The 21,158-nt window shown below is 32.7% G+C and overlaps 1 protein-coding gene and 1 long non-coding RNA gene across 4 annotated transcripts; both read right to left on the bottom strand.

Annotated features, from left to right (window-relative positions):
• Positions 1-8,068: 8,068 nt before the first annotated feature.
• LOC110901378 lies at positions 8,069-15,008 on the bottom strand. The gene is made up of 13 exons (XM_022148209.1): positions 14,939-15,008; positions 14,816-14,848; positions 14,555-14,695; positions 14,343-14,375; positions 14,079-14,219; positions 13,437-13,574; positions 12,749-12,997; positions 12,230-12,668; positions 11,610-12,119; positions 11,194-11,504; positions 10,170-11,072; positions 9,849-10,109; positions 8,069-9,732 (listed from the first exon to the last, which is right to left on the bottom strand). The coding sequence occupies exons 1-13, from the start codon at positions 15,006-15,008 to the stop codon at positions 8,069-8,071; spliced, it is 4,893 nt and encodes a 1,630-aa protein (XP_022003901.1).
• A 603-nt stretch (positions 15,009-15,611) lies between these two features.
• LOC110903034 lies at positions 15,612-18,971 on the bottom strand. Of its 3 annotated transcripts, none has more exons than XR_004860238.1 (7): positions 18,605-18,971; positions 18,324-18,476; positions 18,030-18,080; positions 17,652-17,933; positions 17,355-17,468; positions 17,094-17,278; positions 15,612-15,841 (listed from the first exon to the last, which is right to left on the bottom strand). It is a non-coding gene; the product is annotated as an uncharacterized LOC110903034 (long non-coding RNA). The 3 variants fall into 3 exon arrangements; XR_004860233.1 differs by having other exon boundaries at positions 18,324-18,451; XR_002571615.2 differs by lacking the exon at positions 18,324-18,476 and having other exon boundaries at positions 18,605-18,968.
• Between the last annotated feature and the right edge of the window lie 2,187 nt (positions 18,972-21,158).

Genomic DNA, 21,158 nt, shown 5'->3' with positions numbered 1-21,158 from the left:
TTTTACATTACCTAAATTTACACCTCTTGTACAAGACACTGCTCCATCTTGACACTGTTCTATCATAACTTGTTTCCTTAAAATCTAATGCTACTCTTACAAAAGTTTCATTGTTGCTTAATTGTGGGCACACTTAGATTTCTTACCTAAACTAACATAATCCTCAACAAGAGAAATCACAACGACTAACGTCATTAACTTGTTTCTCTATTAGAATTTGTTGGTCGTTAAACATTGACCCTAAGCATGCTGAGTTCCTAAAGATTTCTAAGGTCAGTGGGAGCAATCAAAGTCCTTATCATGACTTGCAAGGAATACAAGAGGCGGGGGGAAGAGTGTCATTAAATTTCACTCCGAATTTAACTCCGATTACACCTCTTGTACACCATACTGCACTAACTCTTACAAACTTAGAATGAAAGTGATAGCAACCTAACCAAGAGCTAATCCATAAAACTGAAACTTTTAAAACCCAATAATCAACTTAGGAGGTCATCTAGGTTTAAAAGCCTACTAACTTTGATGATTACATAACCTCCCTAACTGAAGTTGAAATGGATTATGGAAAAGTTTACTAATCCAATCTCTTCTAATTAAGCCATTAGTGTCAATCAATCTTCTAAATGGAATAAAACAGTTTTCTAGTAAAACTGATGTTATGTGTTCATATAACGTTTGGGATTTGATTGAGTTACCTAAGAGTGTTCATAACCAAACCAAATCCTGATATATAAACGTTAAGACACTAAGAAGCATGATTGATTGTCAAAGGTTATACTTAGGAAGAGATAAATTATCAAAGATTTCTTTGAGGATCATCACTGTTCTAGTAGCTTATAATAGTTTAAAGCTACATTAGATGAACATTAAAAGAATTTTCGCTAACAAACTGGATGACACATTTACATGTTCATAAAACAACCTGAAAGTTCTAAACTGAAGGTTAAAGAACACTTTATTTGTAAGCCAATAAAATCCATGTATGGGTTAATGCAAACATCATAATGTGATGAAATCTTAACGTAATTATTTTCATCAACAATCAAGTGGATTAATGTACCTACCTCAAAATGAGTGGGAGCAACTAAGATAAACTTGTCCATATAGATGATATTCTTTTGACAAGTATATGTTACATAAGTCAACGCATTGTTAACACAAACTTTGATATAATAGATCTCAGAGATATCTCTTACGTGATTGATATCATAACATACCGAGATAGACCCAATGGGACATTAGTTTCGTTCCATAAGTTTAACCTTAAATGGGTCCTTACATATGTAACAAACAATACTGCTCTCCTTTAAAGGGTAATAGGATAAATGAGATTATTTTCTTACGTTTCATTAATTGGAAGCCTTATGTAACAAACAATACTGCTCTCCTTTAAGTCTATACTCGTTTAGATAGTACTCACATTGCAACACACTAGATTTGTCTAGATTAATGTGAAGCATCTAATGAAGTATTACAATATCTTTAAAAGAAACGAGAGGCTAAAATTTGAAGAAAAAAGTGAGAACTAAAACCGGTTGATTACTTTAACTTTGTAATATTCAAAGATGACAAAATGTAATTTCGAGTATATCTTTATGTCAGCAGACAAAAGCTATCGCATGGAGGAGTCATGTAACACCTCGGAAATTTACGTCAAATAATGCATTGACACGTGGCATAGGCTTTGGATATGTGAAAACATACTTTAGAGGGACTAAAGTTGACAAATAGTGAAACTATGGAATATAAGGGTCCAAAGTGTCAACAATGGATAAATAGGCTCTAAAATAACCCTACATGGTGTTTATAACCCTAAACGGATGAATCATGGATCATACGAAGCGGAAAATGTAAGAAAGTGAGGAATTACAAACTACAGGGTCTAAACGTGTCAACATGTTGAATTTATACCTCTGAGTGATCTTTTGGCAAACCCAAAGCTTTGTAATGCTAAAATATACTCACTAGAATATGTGGTAAAAATTTCATGAAGTTTCGTGATCGTATGAGAAAGTTATGATCAAAACCGTGCACGAAGGGCTAAATGCGTCAACGTCGAATTTCATGACTTTTCGGGTGAGCGCAAAGTTAACCGAGGACTTTACCATGTTTGTAAATGTCCCAAGGTCCATAAAAATCAAGTTTGAGGGTCTAATGAGCAAGATTGATAGCCAAAACCACGTAATAAAGGACCAAGGACCAAAACTTCAACATTAAAAGAGATTTGAGGATCAGATGGGGCTAGGTGTCACCCCTAGGGCCCTAGGCGTGACGCGAAGTCTGCCCAGCGACAGAAAACGGATTATTGCAGTTAAGGGCCTGATTCCGAGTTGTAACCAGCTGTTACCCACTCTAAAGCCTCACCAATCAACTTACATGCATCTAGGGGCACTTGTAACCTTCTTACAACACCTCTAGACTTCTGTGGCACCCTTTAATGAGATCAAATTCTGCATATAAGGGTCTTGAAGTAGTAAAACCAAGAACACTTTCATCTTCAAAAATTCACAAGAGCAATTCTGGAGCTCTCTGGTCATCATCAAGGGTTCATAGGGCTTTCTACTTGTTATTAGGACTCTTGTAAGTATTCATAACTCTTTCAAATTCGTTCTAGCTTAGTTAATCAACCGAAAGTCAATCCGTCGTAAATTTAGTTTGACTTTTCGATTAAACGAAAATGGCTCAGTCATTTCTCGAATTGAAGGTACCTACAAGTTGGTATTTATGTAGGTAACAAACCCTCAAAAGGGTATTTTCAGATTCTCACTCTAAGCATGATGATTGTCGAGTCAAAGCTTTTCTTAAAAAGTCAACAGAATGTGTTTTTGCAAAATTTAGCATAAATAGTAATGTAGGTCACTTGCAACCTGTTTGATCATCAAAATAACTTTGTAATTAATGTAAGAACATGTTTCATCATGATCAACTCGACAATTTTCAGTTTAAACCCGGATCGGAACCGAAAGTCTTATAAAATGACTTTTTCTTTGACTCTCGATTCGGATCCGTACATGCATGTTTGAGATCTGCCTTAGAGCTTATTTTGGACCACCTTTATATATGTACAACTCTCTGAGATTTTACAACTTAGTTCTACACTTGTCCGATTCATATGCATGTTACCGGTTTATGCTTAAATATGACTATTTTGCCCTTTTTGCTATAAAACGCGATTTTTTAAAAAAGTGAAAGAGTAGAAACGTTTGTTACTGATTCATAAACTTGCACCAAGAATTTGATATCAGTTTGAGGTCCAGATTTAGAGTTATGCTCAATATCGTAATTTGGAAGCTTTATGTTAAGTAAACGGCATAATTAGCGTATAGCCTATTTAAACCCACTTTTGATATAAAACTTTTTACCCACTGATGTTATATAATATTTTGGGATTTTTGGAGATTTTTATTTAATTTTTGGCTGATCGTATCATAGGTCTCTAAGTTTAATTCGGTTAATACCGAATTTACCCTTTTAAGCCATAAAATGAGTTTTATAAATCTTTTTGACCCCAAACCTTTTTCCACTGATTTCATTTGTTAAATAAATTATTTTGAGCATTCTGGAAATATAAAAATATCAGCTTTCTTTTGAAAATCCGGAAACGGCTCTAAATCGCCTATTTAAGCGTTTTTAACGCCTAGTATGCGCTATAACCATATTAAACAGATAAGTTGATACCTACTGATATTCTTAGTATATTGTTATAAAATAACAGTAAGTATAAGTTTTTGAACTCAGGTTTCCAGTTTTGGCACTTTTAGCCCTTGCGAAGTTACCAAAATACCCCTAAGGTGCATAGTTTGATTTTAAATGATAAGTTTCATATATGGGTCATACCCTACTGTTATAACATATTAAATTAAGTGTATTTGCTGTATAAATTAGACCTGTAACTCAGATTACAAATTTAACTCTTTTATGATCTTTTAAATGACCAAAATGCCCTTACGAGGCATAATGTGAGTTTATATCCGATTTGGGCATAATAGAAAATATCTTGCGGATATTATAACATAATTAAGGCATATTAAAACAGGGAACATGCATGTGACTCTTATGGTTACCCGTAACGCCCTTTTCGCGTTCGGTTCGGTTTATGTAACTAGTTTGCATAAATTAGCCGAAACGGGTCAAACCTTATCATTTTCATTTCAAAATCCAGAATGTACTTAGGTTACCCATCTTATACAAGTCTTCATACTTGTTGGGTCTAAAACACATTCTATTCCGGTCTTCGCTTAATCATGCGGTTGAACCATATATTTTCTTAAAACTAACCGGTCTAAGTTTAGGCTTAATTAAAGACCCGTTAGGAATCTAATAGGTTATTAAAAACCTTTGTTCCAGAATAAGAAGAACCAGTAAAAGCTATCTGTACTTGCTTGGTGGTATACGGCTGAGATTGAATTTATATTTAGCTCAGGTAAATACTTTTAACTTATTTTCCCTATACGGGCTTGGGGTACGGTATATAATATACCGCTTGGTCCGGTATCGAATTCTTTAATCGAATAGAGGTTAAATTTATTGAGATGCCTTGTTTTGAATGTGTTTTATTGCTTAAAGCCTTTGGGAGGTTAATGACCATGTCCCGGATATCCTCGGCATTATCTTACGAGATAGCCACGACCTGAGCACGGGGTGTAGGCGTACACCCGTCAGTGTATAACTCTATATTGTGGTGTGTCTATTAATCTTTAACCCGGTCTACGGATCGGGCTACTGAACGCATAAGTAACATGTAAATCCCTTACAAGATTATTATAAATAATTATCCCAAGTTATAAAAATATTTTTATGCCATGTGCATTTAAATCAATTTTCAACCGTTTTCAAAATGAGTCAGTTAAATTGTATTTACCAGTGTAAACTGACGTATTTTTCCCAAAAGGTTAAGTGCAGGTACTACACGTAATAGGCTGGCTGTCTTCTAGAGCGTCCACAATAAGTTTCGCAAGCTTGGATGACAATAAATCTGTTGAACATTATCTTATTTTATTTTGATCCGCCTGTGGATCCGTTTCAACTATTAGTGATATATGATATTACACTTTATTAAAGTTGAAATGAATCTATCTTTGCTTCCGCTGTGCATTTATTATATTGTGTTGTTTGTCTATGATGATGCCAACTACGTCACTATACTCCCCACCGGGCCCACCGGTGACACGTGGAAATTAGGGGTGTGACAAGTCATAATGCACTGATATTAACAACCTAAGTTATAACGACATAATATAGTCACTAAATGTTGTTGGAAATTTATAAGTGGACTCATAAGTTCATTAACTCCATATAATTAATGTTTTGAAGACTTAGTGTGATAAAGTCAGCTACCATGACTCCTTGAACAGTAACAGTTCAAGAGGTGCTGCATTAAATTTCGATACGTAATTAATTATTCGTTTATGAACGAATTGAGGAAACTAAGTTTTGTATCGAATACATTCATGATATGCTTAAAGATCCTATAACTGAAGGGCCATTACCCATAAGTCTTATTAAGAGAGCTCATAGACGGGTATTACTTAATGGCCGTGCGCAATTGCATATCGTACTATGAATGACTAAGTATTAGTTAATTTTCCTCATCAGTTTGATTTTGTATGTCTCTAAGAATATGTCAAGTCGACATAACGTCATATAGACAAATAAAGTTTCAAATCAAACAAAGGGCTTATGCATATTTTGATCATGACGATTAGGTTTTAAATTAAGGCTATAGTATGACTAATGGGGGGTCCTAAGTCGCATAATGATTCAACGCTGTATTTCTCTGCTATAGTACTTGTTTAAGGCTAAAATGAGCGTTAACTCCTGATCAGGCTTATCTAATACTCATAGTAAATGATTACTCGGCTAAGTGGGAGAATGTAAGATTAAATATATTTTATGTTATATTTAATCTAGTAGCCATTATAATCATTTACATTATATAGATCAAAATATATAACAATCCTATTAAATAATTAGTTGGTAATTGTTGATGGGCCTAATTACCCTTATTAACTAATTAGGGTTTCCTCTTGGGTGCATATATAAGGAGACTTATGTAGAGGTTCTAAGGTTAGACACATAACCCAATTACTCTCATAACATCAATCGACCTCCTCTCCTCAACCGATTACCCTTTATCGGTTTTCTCATCACCATCATTAGATTGCACCCTAAGGAGGAACCAGACCAAGTTGACAATCATGTCAAACCTTATTGTTGCGTCTCCATCTGGATTCTCTGCTGGCCTGTATTGATGCAATCAAAGGTATGTTTTCATGCTTTTCTATTATGCCAACTGATCAACAAGATAAGCATGAACTCTATCTTTACAACATTGGTACAAACCACCAAACGTATGTTGAAATAATCTTAAGTAGTGAGATTCCCTCCGCGCTTCGCGGTGGGAATTATGTCATGGTTGTTTCGTTATAGTACCGGTACTCACAATAGCCTATAATAATCGAAAGAGAAAACCTTATATCGATCGAAAACAATAAAACCGAATATCGATACCAATACTGACGTTGTTCAGTTGGTTTGCGTTCTATGTTTAGTTTTTTTTTCAACATTGTGATATAAATTTTATTGATAACGTATATTGTGTCGCGCGCTATCATACCACACTAAACCAAAACCGACTAAACAACATCTGTGTCAGTACCAATATTATTTATTTTTTATTTTTTTCCTTTCGATAAATTGACACCGATCGCTACCATACCAACATCGTTTTCGGTATAGGAGTTTGTTTATATTGTTTTTTCTTTCGATAAACTGACATCTTAGTGCTACCATACCATACCGAACATCAATATCGGTACCTGCTATCATTTTTATGGTTTTCGGTTTTGAAAATTTTTCATTCATACAACTCTATCTATGATGAAAATGAATAACGTTACCAGTGTTTTGACACTCTGAACCGGTCGGTGCCGTACGAACAACGTTGTTGCTAGTATCGGTGTTCGTTTCTATTGTTTTCGGTCATATAAAACATGTGTTGATTTCTATACCAAGTGCATATATCGTACCGGCATTGTAACGAACCGAACTGATACCGATCTAATGCATGTGGTAACATACCATCACAACGCGCGGGCAAATAACTTGGAATGTTAATAAAATAAATAAACATATATGCGGATTTTTATAAAAAGTTAACACAAAAAACTCAAATTAAATAATCAATAAAATATTACTAATAAAAAAATACTTAAATCTTATTGGTTACTATTTATTACTAAAATAACAAATAAATACTTAAAAATTTGATTTACTATTGATCATAAGTTCCAATTAATATGTATAATAACTAGTGTGATTCCCCTGCGCTTCGCGGCTGGAATTCAGTCGGTGTCAGTTCGGTTCGTTATGATACCGGCACTCGTTACAATAATCGGAAACGAAAACATTACATCGATCGAAAACAATAAAAACAAATATCGATATCAGTACCGATGTTGTTCAGTTGATATAAGTCCGATTCTTCTGTATTCTATGTTTATTTATTTTAACATTGCGAGATTTTTTGAAAATGGTACTGTGTTGGTATCGTACCAGACCAAATCGAAACTGATTGAACAACATCTGTATCGGTACTAGTATTTATATATTGTTTTTGCTTTCGATAGACTAACACTGTATCGCTACCATACTGTATCATATTGAACCGGACAATATCAATATCGATATGCATTAATTTTTATGTTTTTTTTTCTTTGATAACTCATCGTATCAATAAAATAATAAATCCTTAGAAAGTGGGAGTAAATCATGAAGTTATATTAGAAAAAATATATGTTTAAAATCAATTAGAGTAGCAAAACAATAAAATAATAAATCCTTAAAAATATTGAAAAAACTCTTTAAACTTACTGTTCATCCATACTTCCTTTTAATATGTATAAAACTAGGTTATCACCCGTGAATACTCACGGGTTGGAAATCTTTTTATGTAACAAAAATAAATATACATATATTAAGAAATGAACATTGAATGATGAATAATGAAGATTGATTAATAATATAAAAAAAAATACTTTGAAGTTCTAAAATAATTCAAAATGTTAACCTACAAATTCCCAAAGATCACTTTGTAAACTACGTTCGTCGTTTTATTTGTCAGCCTCCCATCCTTGTCAGATATTAAAAGCTTGACGCCATCTTTAGTCTTCACTCTCGACAACGCTACATACAATTGGCCATGTGAAAATACAGGGTCTCTCAAGTAAAGACCGACTCTTGATAGAGATTGTCCTTGACTTTTGTTAATAGTCATCGCAAAGCATACGGTTATTGGAAACTGCCTCCGTTGAAACTTGAAGGGTATTTTCTTGTCAGACGGTATCATGTTAATTCTTGGAATGTAAGTTCTTAAACCAACATTACCTCCCAATAATATCTCAGCCTCGATAACACGTTTACCAAGACGTGTAATTTGAAGACGCGTACCATTACATAAACCGTTTTGCTGATCAATATTCCTCAAAAGCATCACTGGAACACCCAACTTTAATACCAATCTATGATTTGGTAATCCTGAAACCTTCACACTGTTTAAAACCTCAGGATTATATAAATCTTGGTGTAATGGATCATTTATTTCCTCAGTCGGGCATATACTATCCGAGCTAAGATACTCTACTTCTTTACCGGGAAACAATGCAAGCAAACGATCATTGATACCATGAACAACTTCATTCTTAGGCCCAAGTAGGGCTCTCTCAGAAAAGTAGTCTCGATATTTAAAATGGTCAAGAACTGAAGGATATACAAAGTCGATTAAACTTTGAATTGGATCAGTTGAATCAGTTATTAAAAGATCGTTTGGTATTTCTATAGTTGCCTCGCCATCGTTACCATCACCAACATTGCCTTCGCCAACTTCAAGAAGCCATTTAGCAAACTCGTGTATCTCCTGTATGTTTGAGCTACTTTCTCCAACAGATAAACGCATGTTCCTTGTCAATTTTAAGACCTTGCAACTCGACCAAATGTAAAATGAACATAAAGAGGCGTGTACGATGTCTTGCCTGCTTCCATTTTGAACAACCGGTAGGATGTGTCTAAAGTCACCACCAAAGACAATAGCCTTTCCACCAAATGGAATTTCAGAATTTCGTGAATCACGAACACTCAAAACATCCTTCAATGTACGGTCAAGAGCCTCGAAAGCATGTTTGTGTACCATTGGCGCTTCATCCCAAATAATCAACTTGGCTTCGTTTAGAAGATTAGCGATTTCAGTATTAGGTTTAATGTGGCAAACCGAATCTTCATTAAGATTAATTGGAATATGAAATCGTGAATGAGCCGTACGACCTCGTGACAACAACAATGATGTAATACCACTTGAAGCAACATTAATAACAATCTGTCCATTGCATCTAATGCAAGTAGCTAATGTTTTCCACAGAAAGGTCTTACCTGTACCACCGTAACCGTACACAAAAAAAACACCACCATTCCCACTTCGAACAACATCCATAATCTCGTTAAACACTGCTCTTTGATCATCATTTAAAGAGCTGTGAAGATTATTGAACTCAGCACTAAGTTGATCAGTGTCCCAAGAAAGCTCCTCGTTTATTAGACGGTTGCTCTCGGGTATTACAGACTCATCGTCAGGAACAGGCATTGGTGAGAATCTGCGCAAACTTGAACCATTACAAAGAAGATATTTTTCAATTTTAGACAACGTTATATTCTTTATACGTTCGTCTGAAACAACCAATCCTACAAACAAAATAAAGTATATTTAATATAACGTAAAACTTTGTTGATATAACAATAAATAATTAACGATGAAATAGATTTTATGTCACAAAAAATATCAGCAGATTAAAAAGTACCTCTAATGTCAGTATCCTTCCGCATATTGTATAAAATGTCTTCGGATAAAAACTCCCACATCTTATCCCAAACAACTTCAGGTCTTGATAGTGTATTAGACAATAGTAGTGTACCAAATAAACAACGCAGATAATTACCATTTCCTGTGAAACTGGCTTCTTTAATACACTCAATATATTCATTGTCATCGTCTAACAGCCCACGTGCATAACACGCATCTCTAAAGGTAGGATACACAACACCATCATAGGTTCGGATTTCTTCAAAGGATCATGGTCCTCTAACCTTAGTTAGAAGAATTCTTAGGAAATAAGCCTCACCAAGAGAAGGAGACACAGAATAAATTCTCCCAACCGAAACATGAGTTTTACGCGGCTGCCAACACCGATTCTTTAACTTCCAGACATATTTTCCTGGAAACTCAACATAAGTAAGTTCCCTTGCTTCAGGTTCAGAATCGTTGTTGTTCATGTTCATCCATCCTAGAAAAATTGAGGAATTTACTTGAGGTTTGTTTAGGACATCTTCGATATCATCTTCACCACTGAATACAACATTTTGTTGGTCTGGAAGATGAAAAGGTAATCTCATAACAGACGGATACCTATAATGAACCTCATTGGCAAATATTCTCCAGCTTGCTTCGTATGCGGAAACATATCTAGCATCATAAGATTCTTTAATTTCATCTTTGGGGATCTCCTCTTCAGTTCCTTTATCTGAATCAACAACAGCAACAGTCGCTCTGTCTGGTCCTTTATTAATGTATTTAAACAAATACTTAATTGAACCAGCCTGATTGCACCACTCGACATTGATGTGCGCCTGATATCTTTTAAGAATCTTTTTGTTGTATGGAACGACGCTCCTGTTGTCCAATGTAACACCTTTCTTCACAACTGTGCGACCCGAATCTCTTCTTCTATAAACGGAAAATCCATCTGAATCAATGGAAGTAGCTTCCATAAACCTCTTTGGAAAATTTTTAGAACAACGGTTGCCTACCATGCATGGACATTTCAAATTAGCGTGTCCACAAGGACCATGAATCATAAAGTCACTCACAAGAGAATACAATTCAGGATCTTCATTCTTATCAGGAATCTCAACTGAGATAAAGGGATCGATGTGTTCAACAGTAGGAAGCTTATGATCAGCTTTTATAAATAAGCATATATGCGCATGTGGCAAACCACATTTTTGAAACTCGACAGTATAAACAACTACAGAAAAAAAAATGATTAGCACAAAGTACTAACAAAAAATGTATGTATGACTTTAGCAGATGTATAAAGTGAAATTGGGTGTAAATAAATACTAATCACATATCTGCATTAATATCACCAAAAATCTTTTTTTCCTTCATGTCTTTTATTAATGCATCAAGTTTCATCTTAAACAATCGACAAAGAATGTCAGGTCTGTCTTCTGGCTTAATTGATGAGTCACCAATAAACCTTACCATTTCGGGCCATTTTGGATTACATGTAATTGTTATAAAGAAATCGGGATACCCATACGTCCTACATAAAGCCATAGCATCCAGGTAGTTTTGCATCATATAGCGAGATCCACCGGTAAACGATGACGGTAATATAACAGGTTTTCCTGTATGAGACAAATCACTCTGGCCACCTTCTTGAACTTTTTTAAGACTGTTAAACGATTCACATCTTAATTTTGTTTGCTGAAACTGTATGTAGTTTAGCCGCTCACTTTCGATCATTGTGTATGCGTCGACTAAAAACTGCTAAAACAACCTCCTGGCATTAAGGATTAAAGAGAACTTGTTGTCCCTATCCTGAATCCTATAAGCAAAAAATTCTCTCATTGTACAATTTGGCCGTGTCTTCTTTGTGTTAGGACCAAAATCCCTATGCGGAATGTTAATCCTATAGCCATCGTCACCATACGGAAAAAGAATTGGATACTGTAGAGCAAGGTAGGAAGGATGTAGCTTGCTAATACGTTTAAGAACTCCTGACTGCTCTTCAACAATAATATCACGATGATCTATCGTCTTATCCATATCGCCGACAATTAAAGCAACAATTTCAGAAGACGTAGGTAAGTTGTAAGTCCTACCATCCCGATCTCTCTGTGAAATTAACCGAAGCTTAAGAGAAACCTTAGGATTCTCATGAATATGGTTTCGTACTATCCTATAAGTTTTTACCAACATATTATGAGAATCTAACATGTCGGTAAGATACTTTATAAATTTAACGTCAAGTGCCCTTTCTTTTGACGATGACTGAGTTGTCGAACCCCTGGTCGAAAATTAATTTTTTTTAAATAACAATTTGATAGACTGAAATATAAAAAAACTACATTATGAAGTAATGTAATATTAATATATGTAATAAAAAAGAATTCATACCCAAATAACGTTGTTCTATTCGAAAGTTCATTCTCGGTATCGTAGATATAAAGCTGTGAAAATTTTGGTTTGTTTCCGGGTTTAGGAAGAAGGCTACCCAGACTATGTGCATTCTGACCGCTGATTCTATAAACAAATGGAGCATTACCTTTGTTTATTTTAGTATCTACTTTTCCTCCCATGGATGTAAAGGAAAACATAGAATTGTAACGTCTTATGTTCTTCATGAAAAATTTGCTTTCTGAATCTGAACATAGAAAAAGCATCTGATAAGCTGGATCAGAATCTTTATAATCAAGTAGGTCAACTTTACCATAACCACAACATAAACCATATGTTTGCTGTTCAAGTGTAATCCGACCCTTTCCACCTTCGGTTGGCCATAACTTTCCATAACATATTCCACAAGTGAGAGATTGATCACCATGGTCAAGGTAATCTGATCAGTTAAACACTAAGTCAACACTTAAGTAGTTAAAATAAAATATAAAACTACAATGAGTAATATTAATAAGTTACCTATAGATGTGCCTTTGGTAATGTCTATAACACATTCGTGAACATGATTTACATCTTCAGAGTCAAGATCAGCCATTGGTATGGGTTCTATTTCGATTGGTTTATGAATAAGTCTACGTTTTCCAGAAGACATCTTTTTTAATGAAGACACTTCTGTGATCAAAGAAGATGCATTGCGTTTGTTGACAATCCTTGGAGAAATAGAATAGCAATCATTCAATGGTAAAGTTGATGAGCTTGCAATATTATCTATACAACATTGAAAACAGGATTTGAAAATAAGTATATGAACATTACAATTAAAATTTTATTTATATAAAAAGCGTGCTAGGAGAGATACGATTCAAAGAAGACATAGCATTAGTAAACTGTGAGACATTAGGAAATTGTGAACGTATAGTTGTGATACACGAAGCTGGTGTTATGTTTTCTTTGTTTGCAATCTGGGTACGTTGTGTTGACTTAGAAGACTCTTGCAATACGTTTGTCTTCCTATTCAAATTAGAAAGGCTCTGGATGAAGACGTTGCTTTCCCAGCAAAATTCAAAATAGTTCCTAATCCAAAAATCACAAATATCATAGTACAAATAAGTATTAAAAACAATGGTTTGTTATTTTATTTTTAAGTAAAAAAAAGAAACTATGAAACATCTGCAAATAGTAACAGTATTTTTTGTGATACATGAACCTGGTGTTACGTTTTCTTTGTTTGCAAACGGTGTACGCTGGGGTGTTGTATAAGAGTCTTGCGGTACATTTCCGTTCTTCAAAGTTGAGCGTGTTATCATGGAAGATGTTAAGTTACCGGATGAATTGAAGTCATTACCTAATTCAAAATAAAAAACCTTATAGTAAAATAAATATCAAATAGGACCGGACATTTTCTTGGTGAACATGTAAGAATAATGTACAATTAGTAAAAACATTTAATATAAATGTAGAATTACTTATCAGTATAACAGTTGAGGAATGTGTACAAAACATTGTGATTGATGAATTCGGTGGTAAATTCTCTTTGTCGGTAAAAATGATTCGTCTTCCTGATGAAGATGATGCTTCCCCTTTGGAAGGAAACGGTTTTTGAGTGTTGATCTCTTACCATCAAGGTATAGTTTTCTTAACTTACGCCTGTGTTTAGCCTCGACAACTGAATGTTAAATTACATAAAGCAATTAAATATTATATAACTAACATAAAATATTAAAAGATCACATGATAATCAGAAAATTAGGTTTTTTAATAGAAATTGTTTCAACTGAACTTAAAATATAATTAAATACATAAAACATGTATATACAACTAATATCATAACAAATAATAGACAATTTACCTCTAAGATAATCATTTGAAACTTGTAAGGAAGATAAAGCCGGTATGTTCATTTGTGTATTCGATGGTGTTGAAGTAGATTTTGATTTCTTATTATCAAGATATAGTTTTCTTAACTTTCGTCTACGCCTGGCCTCGTCAACTACAATGCATCAAAACATAAAAAAGTAAAAAAATGATAAGTAACAAAAGAAATAATACAATAACTTGCAAGCAGTTTAAAAAACAAAAAATAAATTTAAATTTAAGGACAAAGTTGAATTACCATTCGTGATGTTAGATAACGGAGTTCTTAAACCTGAAACATTATCGGAAAAAAAATCAATTTATAAACTTTCGAATGTTTTATAAAATAATACATGTAAAACCAAAAAAGTAACACGCGTACATTCATTATTGACGCCATGATTTGGCATACCGGGTGAAGATGAAGTAACTTGTTTCAACCTTTACGCATTTGTTCACCACCACACATACTTGACTCAGCTAAAGTAGAAACTTGTAACGAAAACGAAGCCGGTATGTTCAATTGTGTATTCGTTGGTGTTGAAGTAGATCTTGATTTCTTATTATCAAGATATATTTTTCTTAACTTTCGTCTACGTCTGGCCTCGTCAACTACAATACATCAAAACATAAAAAAATAAAAAAATAATAATAACAAATAAAAAATACAATAACTTGCAAGCAGTTTAAAACATAAAAATAAAATTAAAATTAAGGACAAAGTTAAATTACCATTTGTAATGTTAGATAACGGAGTACTTAAACCTGTAACATTATCAGCATAATTTTAATTTATAAACTTTCGAATGTTTGATAAAATAATATATGTACAAACCAAAAAAGTAATATGCGTACATTCATTATTGACGCCATGATTTGGAAGTCCGGGAGAAGATGAAGATACTTGTTTCAACCTTTTCTGCATTTTTTCAGCACCACACAGAACTACAAAGAACACACATACGACACCTTTATACTTAAATCAACAACACTTCAATCGTGCAAAAGCATTATTACAAAAAACAAAGTGATATCATCAATGGCAAACATTAAATATGTAAAAAAAATATAAAAAAATACTGATTGACAACTTACAAACGTAGAAGAACGTCCTAATGGAGATTAACTGAAGGTTGATGATGGAGTAGCTATGAAAAGAGTGTGTATTTATAGAGAACTGGTATTTATGGAACACATTATATAAATTATTACAAATCAATTAGAATCAAATTGATGCTCTGAATTATAGAAAGCTTAATATATTTAGAAACTAATTTAAAAACATTTGAAATTTGAAATAGGTGAATACTACACAATTGTTTCTATATTTAGGGATGTTTGAGAAAGTCCTTGGTTCCCATAGGCCCACATTATTATTTATTTTTATTTTTTTGAAAGGCCAACAAAATCCATTTTATTTCATCTAGGACCAACAAATAAATTATTCCATCACCAAAGTACATAAGTTCACCAAACAGAAAAGAAATTACACATTTAAGCCTTGTAAATTAAAACTACACCACTGCAGTCATGACAATTTAATCTACATTATCACAAAGTGTATAAATAATATAAATACAAAAGTAACACATTACATAAATTACTTATTGACAAAGTGAAAATATAATTAAAATGCATTGAAATATAAAACATTATATATTTTTTACTTTTATTAAGAATTAAGGTGTCTTCAGACAAACAACAGTTACTCTTTCTCAGAGCCATCTAGAATTTCTTGCTACGGCCATCACTATACATCTGCAAATTAAGAGACAAACTTTAAATAACATCACAAGGTAAGTAAACTCCCAGTGAAACATATGTTCACAAAAAGTATATAAAAAAGCAGGTTGACTAATAAGAGGTGCATATTTTCCTAATATTCACATGTATATCTATTAGTTGATGGGCTAGCTTTCAATAGACTCATCTCTTATTCTCTTCTAAGTCCTAAATAGGAATGGCAACCAAGTGGCCTGGGCGGGGTTAGGATGTGTATTGGTGATCCCAACCTCTTGCCTAAAAAATATAATATAGGTTTAGGATAGCCTAAAAAGTGTTAAAAATAAATTAACATATGATGTCTTAATTTTTTAGGTATGGTGTTTTATGCTGACACCATGTTAAAAAATAAACAAATCTAATACCATGTTAACACAAAAAAAGCTCGGAAACATGCCTAAACAATTAAGATACCATGTGTTCTTTTCCTTTTTACAATCTTTAGGCTATATCATTTTTCTTTTTAACACAACTCAACCTTATATGTATGTTTTTCTTAGAAAAAAAAGAGTTTTCATTATATAAAAAGAGAGTTTTCAGTATATGACAAAGTATTTATGAAGTTTGAATTGGATGAGTAGATTTTTAAAGGGAAAGCATTCGTTTTAATTGGAAAGTAGTTAAAGATTGTTAGTATTTCAAATAAAAAAAGTTAAAAATTAGCATATAATTAATTAAATTAGTTAAAGATATAAAAAGGTTAAAAAATGACATATAATTAATTAAATTAGTTAACGATATATAAGATAAAGAAAAGTTTTCATATTTATATCAATTTTTTATTGACCATCAGAAAGTTTTAATTTGACTAATTAATGTGTTTTTTTTGGAAAGTTTAAATTAGCATTAGCAATATCATTAATTAACATTTATGTGCAATTTTAAAATTGAATTAATAAATAAGGATACAGCAAATAAAAAAATAATTGCCATTTTAATTGTTAATCACCGATTGTAAGGCTACATTGATGATCTAATTCTCTATAAAATATACTAATTATATAAATTATAATGCCTTAATGACCATTACAATTACAAATCTAGTTATACAAATAAAAAATATAATTTAAAAATCTCTACACAAGTCTAAATTCTATTTATATGGTCTGAATATCTCTTTGTTACATACAAAACACCAGCTATAGTTTCCTTTTTAACCCATAACCAAACTAAACCAACCCATGGTCACCTGTGCTTGAAAAATAAAATATTTTCTTGAACTACGTACCTGCGGGGATTTGTTTTAGATTAATCCACTTGGTCGTGCAAATACAATAGTTGTAACATGCTCGTAGCAACCAGTCAGTGATCTCCGAGTAACACCTCCTACAACCATGAACCGCAGTCACACCACAATTACAAAACCCAACTGCCATAGATTTCATCTCCTTCATGATCTGCTTAGTTGCCAGCCTAATTTTTATCCCCATTAGATCTACTAACATCACAACTTTAAAACCTCACAAGTCGAAAAAGAAGGTGTTCTGACCTGTTTCAAAAGCTGGCTTGTCTTCTTGAGCATTAACATTTGGTGACCCACACCATCATGTCCTTTAGTAGAATGTAAATGCTTTTATTTAAGACAATATGCATACGTTTGGCGCTGTTAAAAAAGAAAGATCGTTATACTATGCAAAACATGCCTTTATAGTCATTTATGTATTAAATTTTCCATGTTTTCATGACACATTGTTAATACTCTGCACAAAGATCATGCCTAAAGCTATATCTCATGTTATAATCATAAGACAAAAGATGAAAATGTTTAAGAGGATGCAAAACTCACAACTAAATTTTAAGAGCTCTTCCGGCTGGTTTATACTCATGCATTGGCTCTGGTTTACCATCTTAACTCTTAAGAGCGTTGGTTCATGTCGAATCTTTGAATCTTAAGGTGTATCGGTAGGTTGTGGAGCATATGATTCCCTTTGTGAAATGAGTTCTCCCACTACCACGAGCTGCTTTTTCCTTACTCACATACTTTTCGCATCTAAAATCTAATATAAAAGAACTTGTTTAAGTATATGACTTCTTTTTCACTTCATTTGTGGAGAGCCGATCAGAAAACCTAGCAATTAATATAAGAATGTAAAAACTTGAATCGATCCTTTTCAAATACGGTATTTGGATCTTTTAAATGAAAACTTGGAGGCTGAAAGCATACCTTCTCAACTTATAAGGATGAAACCAGTCACCATTAATAAAGGATAAACACCTGTTAAATGAGATGACAAAAGAGCATTAAATAGATCGTTTGTTATGTTAATCCATAGTTCTGAAATCCTAAGGCTCCAAAATAACCAAATAATCACCAGATGCAAAAACAAAACCTATTAACAATTTCAATATTAATAAAGACAGAATATGTGTACTCCCAAAAACTAACTAACGAAATTGAACCAAAATAAATAAAAAAACATCACCAAATTGAACCAAAAGAAATTAAAAAAACCCTCACCAAATCGAACCACGAATATCCCGGCACCATCGCCTGTGTTCGTCTCACATATTTGAAATACGAATCGTAATTTCACATCGGTAAACATCAAAAAGTTCATGTTTCTTGGATTGTGATTTTTTTAAACCCTAAACGATGAACAAATGAATAAATCTGAAACATAAATCATATGATTCAAAGTAACATCATGTTCTATGCTTGAACTTCTAACCTAGATACAAACAAAAATGAAAAAGCTTACAAAGTAATAAACGTCAACAAATCAATGATAAACCAAATACCTTGAAATCGATGGAGATGAGTGAGAAATTGATGGAGAGAGAAACCTTGAAGCCGACTGAAGAAGAGATTAGGGTTGAAGCCAATCGATTAACAAAGAAGTGGCGGTGATACGGTGGTGTGAAACCACCATAGCATCATATCCGATTTTTTAGGCGACCACCACCACCATTTCCGATCATCGTGGCCACCAAATTTGAACCAAGAAATACACCACAACAACGAATTAGACAACTATTAGACCGAATGAATTTAATTGAAAGAAAATTTGGTAGTAGGAAGATTGAACATACCCGATGCTTGTTCGAACAGGAACCAGAATGGAGTATGGATCAGAGGCAGAACGTAGATGGAGGCTTTGTCTAGGGTTTTGGAAAACAATATATAAGATCCATTTTGGGTGACCCGAATTGAATATTCCAACCCAAGTAAAAAACGGATCCCGCTTGTAATTGATGAGAGTTAATAATATGCATTCCCACCTAAATCCTCCACCATAACATGCCACCTCATCAAATTGTTCCACCATCACATGCCACATGACCCAAATCCTTTTCATTTATTAATATATATATATATATATATATATATAGATATAGATACTAATTATAATAACCGGCAAAGTGTCTAAATGTGTATAAAACTTCACACATTGTATGTACTGGGACTTCAAAAAAATTCTTTTGATATAAGAAACTAATAAAATTTACCACTTGAAGTAATTGAGAACATGTGATAAGTACTTCTATATATATATATATATATATATATATATAGGGTAAGGTTCATGCGAGAACCACCTTTATTGTGAAAACCACGAGAACCAATGTGAACACAACCTAAAATAGCTAAAAAAACCTTAAAAAAACCTAACCCCCACCCCCCCCCAAAAAAAAAAAAAAAAAACAGAAACCTAACCCCCCCCCCCCAAAGCTAAAATGCAAAAAACTAAACCCCCAAAAAACCTTAAAAAATCTAAAAAATAAAAAAAACACACAATTTTTTTTTAATATTTTTTACATTAAAATCGCTATTTTTCTATAAAAAATGTTAAAAAAAATTTGTGTGTTTTTTAGCTATTTTTTATTGTGTTCACATTGGTTTTCGCGGTTCTCGCAATAAAGGAACCACCCTTTATTGCGAGAACCAATGTGAACACAACCTAAAATAGCTAACAAAACCTAAAAAAAAACCTAACCCCCCCCCCCCCCAACAAAAAAACCTAAACCCCCCACCCCCAAAGCTAAAATGCTAAAAACTAAACCCCCAAAAAAACCTAAAAAATTAAAAAACACACAATTTTTTTTAATATTTTTTACACTAAAATCGCTACTTTTAGTAGCAAAAAAAATTTAATAAATTTTGTTTTGGCTACTAAAAGTAGCGATTTTTTTATAAAAAATATTAAAAAAATTTTGTGTGTTTTTTTGCTATTTTTTGTTGTGTTCACATTGGTTCTCGCGGTTCTCGCAATAAAGGGTGGTTCTTAACGGATCCTTCTCATATATATATATATATATATATATATATATATATATAGGGTGAGGTTCTAGAGTGAACACTATAGGATTAGAACCCTGTAAAAAATATGAAATTTGTGAGAAGAATAAGAAAAAAACATGATGAGGACACATGTCATTATTTAATTTATTAGGATAAGGACAAATAAGTAATTTAATAAAAAAACTTAATTAAAGATATAATTCAAAAACTCACATGCAATGCACATGCAAGTTCCCCTCCGTTATTTTTAAACATCAATAACTTTTTATACAAAATTTAAACCATAATAACGAGTGTTTTTCATTTTTAATATAAGCACCATGTTGCTATACTTATATAGAGAAAAAAAATTACGTTTCAATCGGATGTTTTAGTCGATGGTGTTTTCTCTATGTTGTTTTAATTGTATAGTGATTCAAGGCGTTGTGTTTTACAGTAAAACACCATGAACGTATATAAGACATCATAACATTGCAAATACAATTTACATTCAATCTTTTAGTCTTGTTTTCTATGGTGTTTTATTTTAGGTATTCAAAACAGATTATGGTGTCTTGTAAAATAAAACACCATAGAAAACAAAATTGAATGAAATAATATTTGCAATGTTATGGTGTCTTATATACGTTTATGGTGATTTTCTGTAAAACACAACATCTTGAATCACTATATAATTAAAACAATATAGACAAAACATCATGGACTAAAACATACGATCGAAACGTAAACTTTTTTCTCTATATAAGTATAGCAATATGGTACTCATATTAAAGATAGAAAAATACGGTGTAATTTTTTTGAAAAAAAGTTACATATAAAAGGTTATTGATGTTTAAAAAAGACTGGGGGAACTTGCATGTGCATTGCTTGTAGGTTTTTAAATTTAAAAATGTTAAATTTACCTTTATACCCTTAATATAGAAAATTAATTATTTTAATGGTAAACACTATTTACAATTTTGTCATTATAATCTCAACCATTAGATTATAGATCAAAGTGTGTAGATTTCTTCCTACACTTCTCACAAAACACACCCTTTTTACAATAACTAT

This window comes from Helianthus annuus, chromosome 1 (assembly GCF_002127325.2).
Source record: "Helianthus annuus cultivar XRQ/B chromosome 1, HanXRQr2.0-SUNRISE, whole genome shotgun sequence".
Taxonomy (NCBI): domain Eukaryota; kingdom Viridiplantae; phylum Streptophyta; class Magnoliopsida; order Asterales; family Asteraceae; genus Helianthus; species Helianthus annuus.
This window is presented reverse-complemented; position numbering and strand designations above follow the sequence as displayed.

Bases quoted from the DNA above. Each gene is read 5' to 3' on its own strand.
- LOC110901378 (XM_022148209.1), bottom strand. From the start codon at position 15,008: ATGCAGAAAAGGTTGAAACAAGTATCTTCATCTTCTCCCGGACTTCCA. The intron at 12,120-12,229 runs GTATGAATTCTT...ATTTTCGACCAG, and splicing joins AATAGAACAACGTTATTTGG to GGGTTCGACAACTCAGTCAT. The intron at 11,073-11,193 runs GTGATATTAATG...TTTTTTCTGTAG, and splicing joins GAAGGAAAAAAAGATTTTTG to TTGTTTATACTGTCGAGTTT.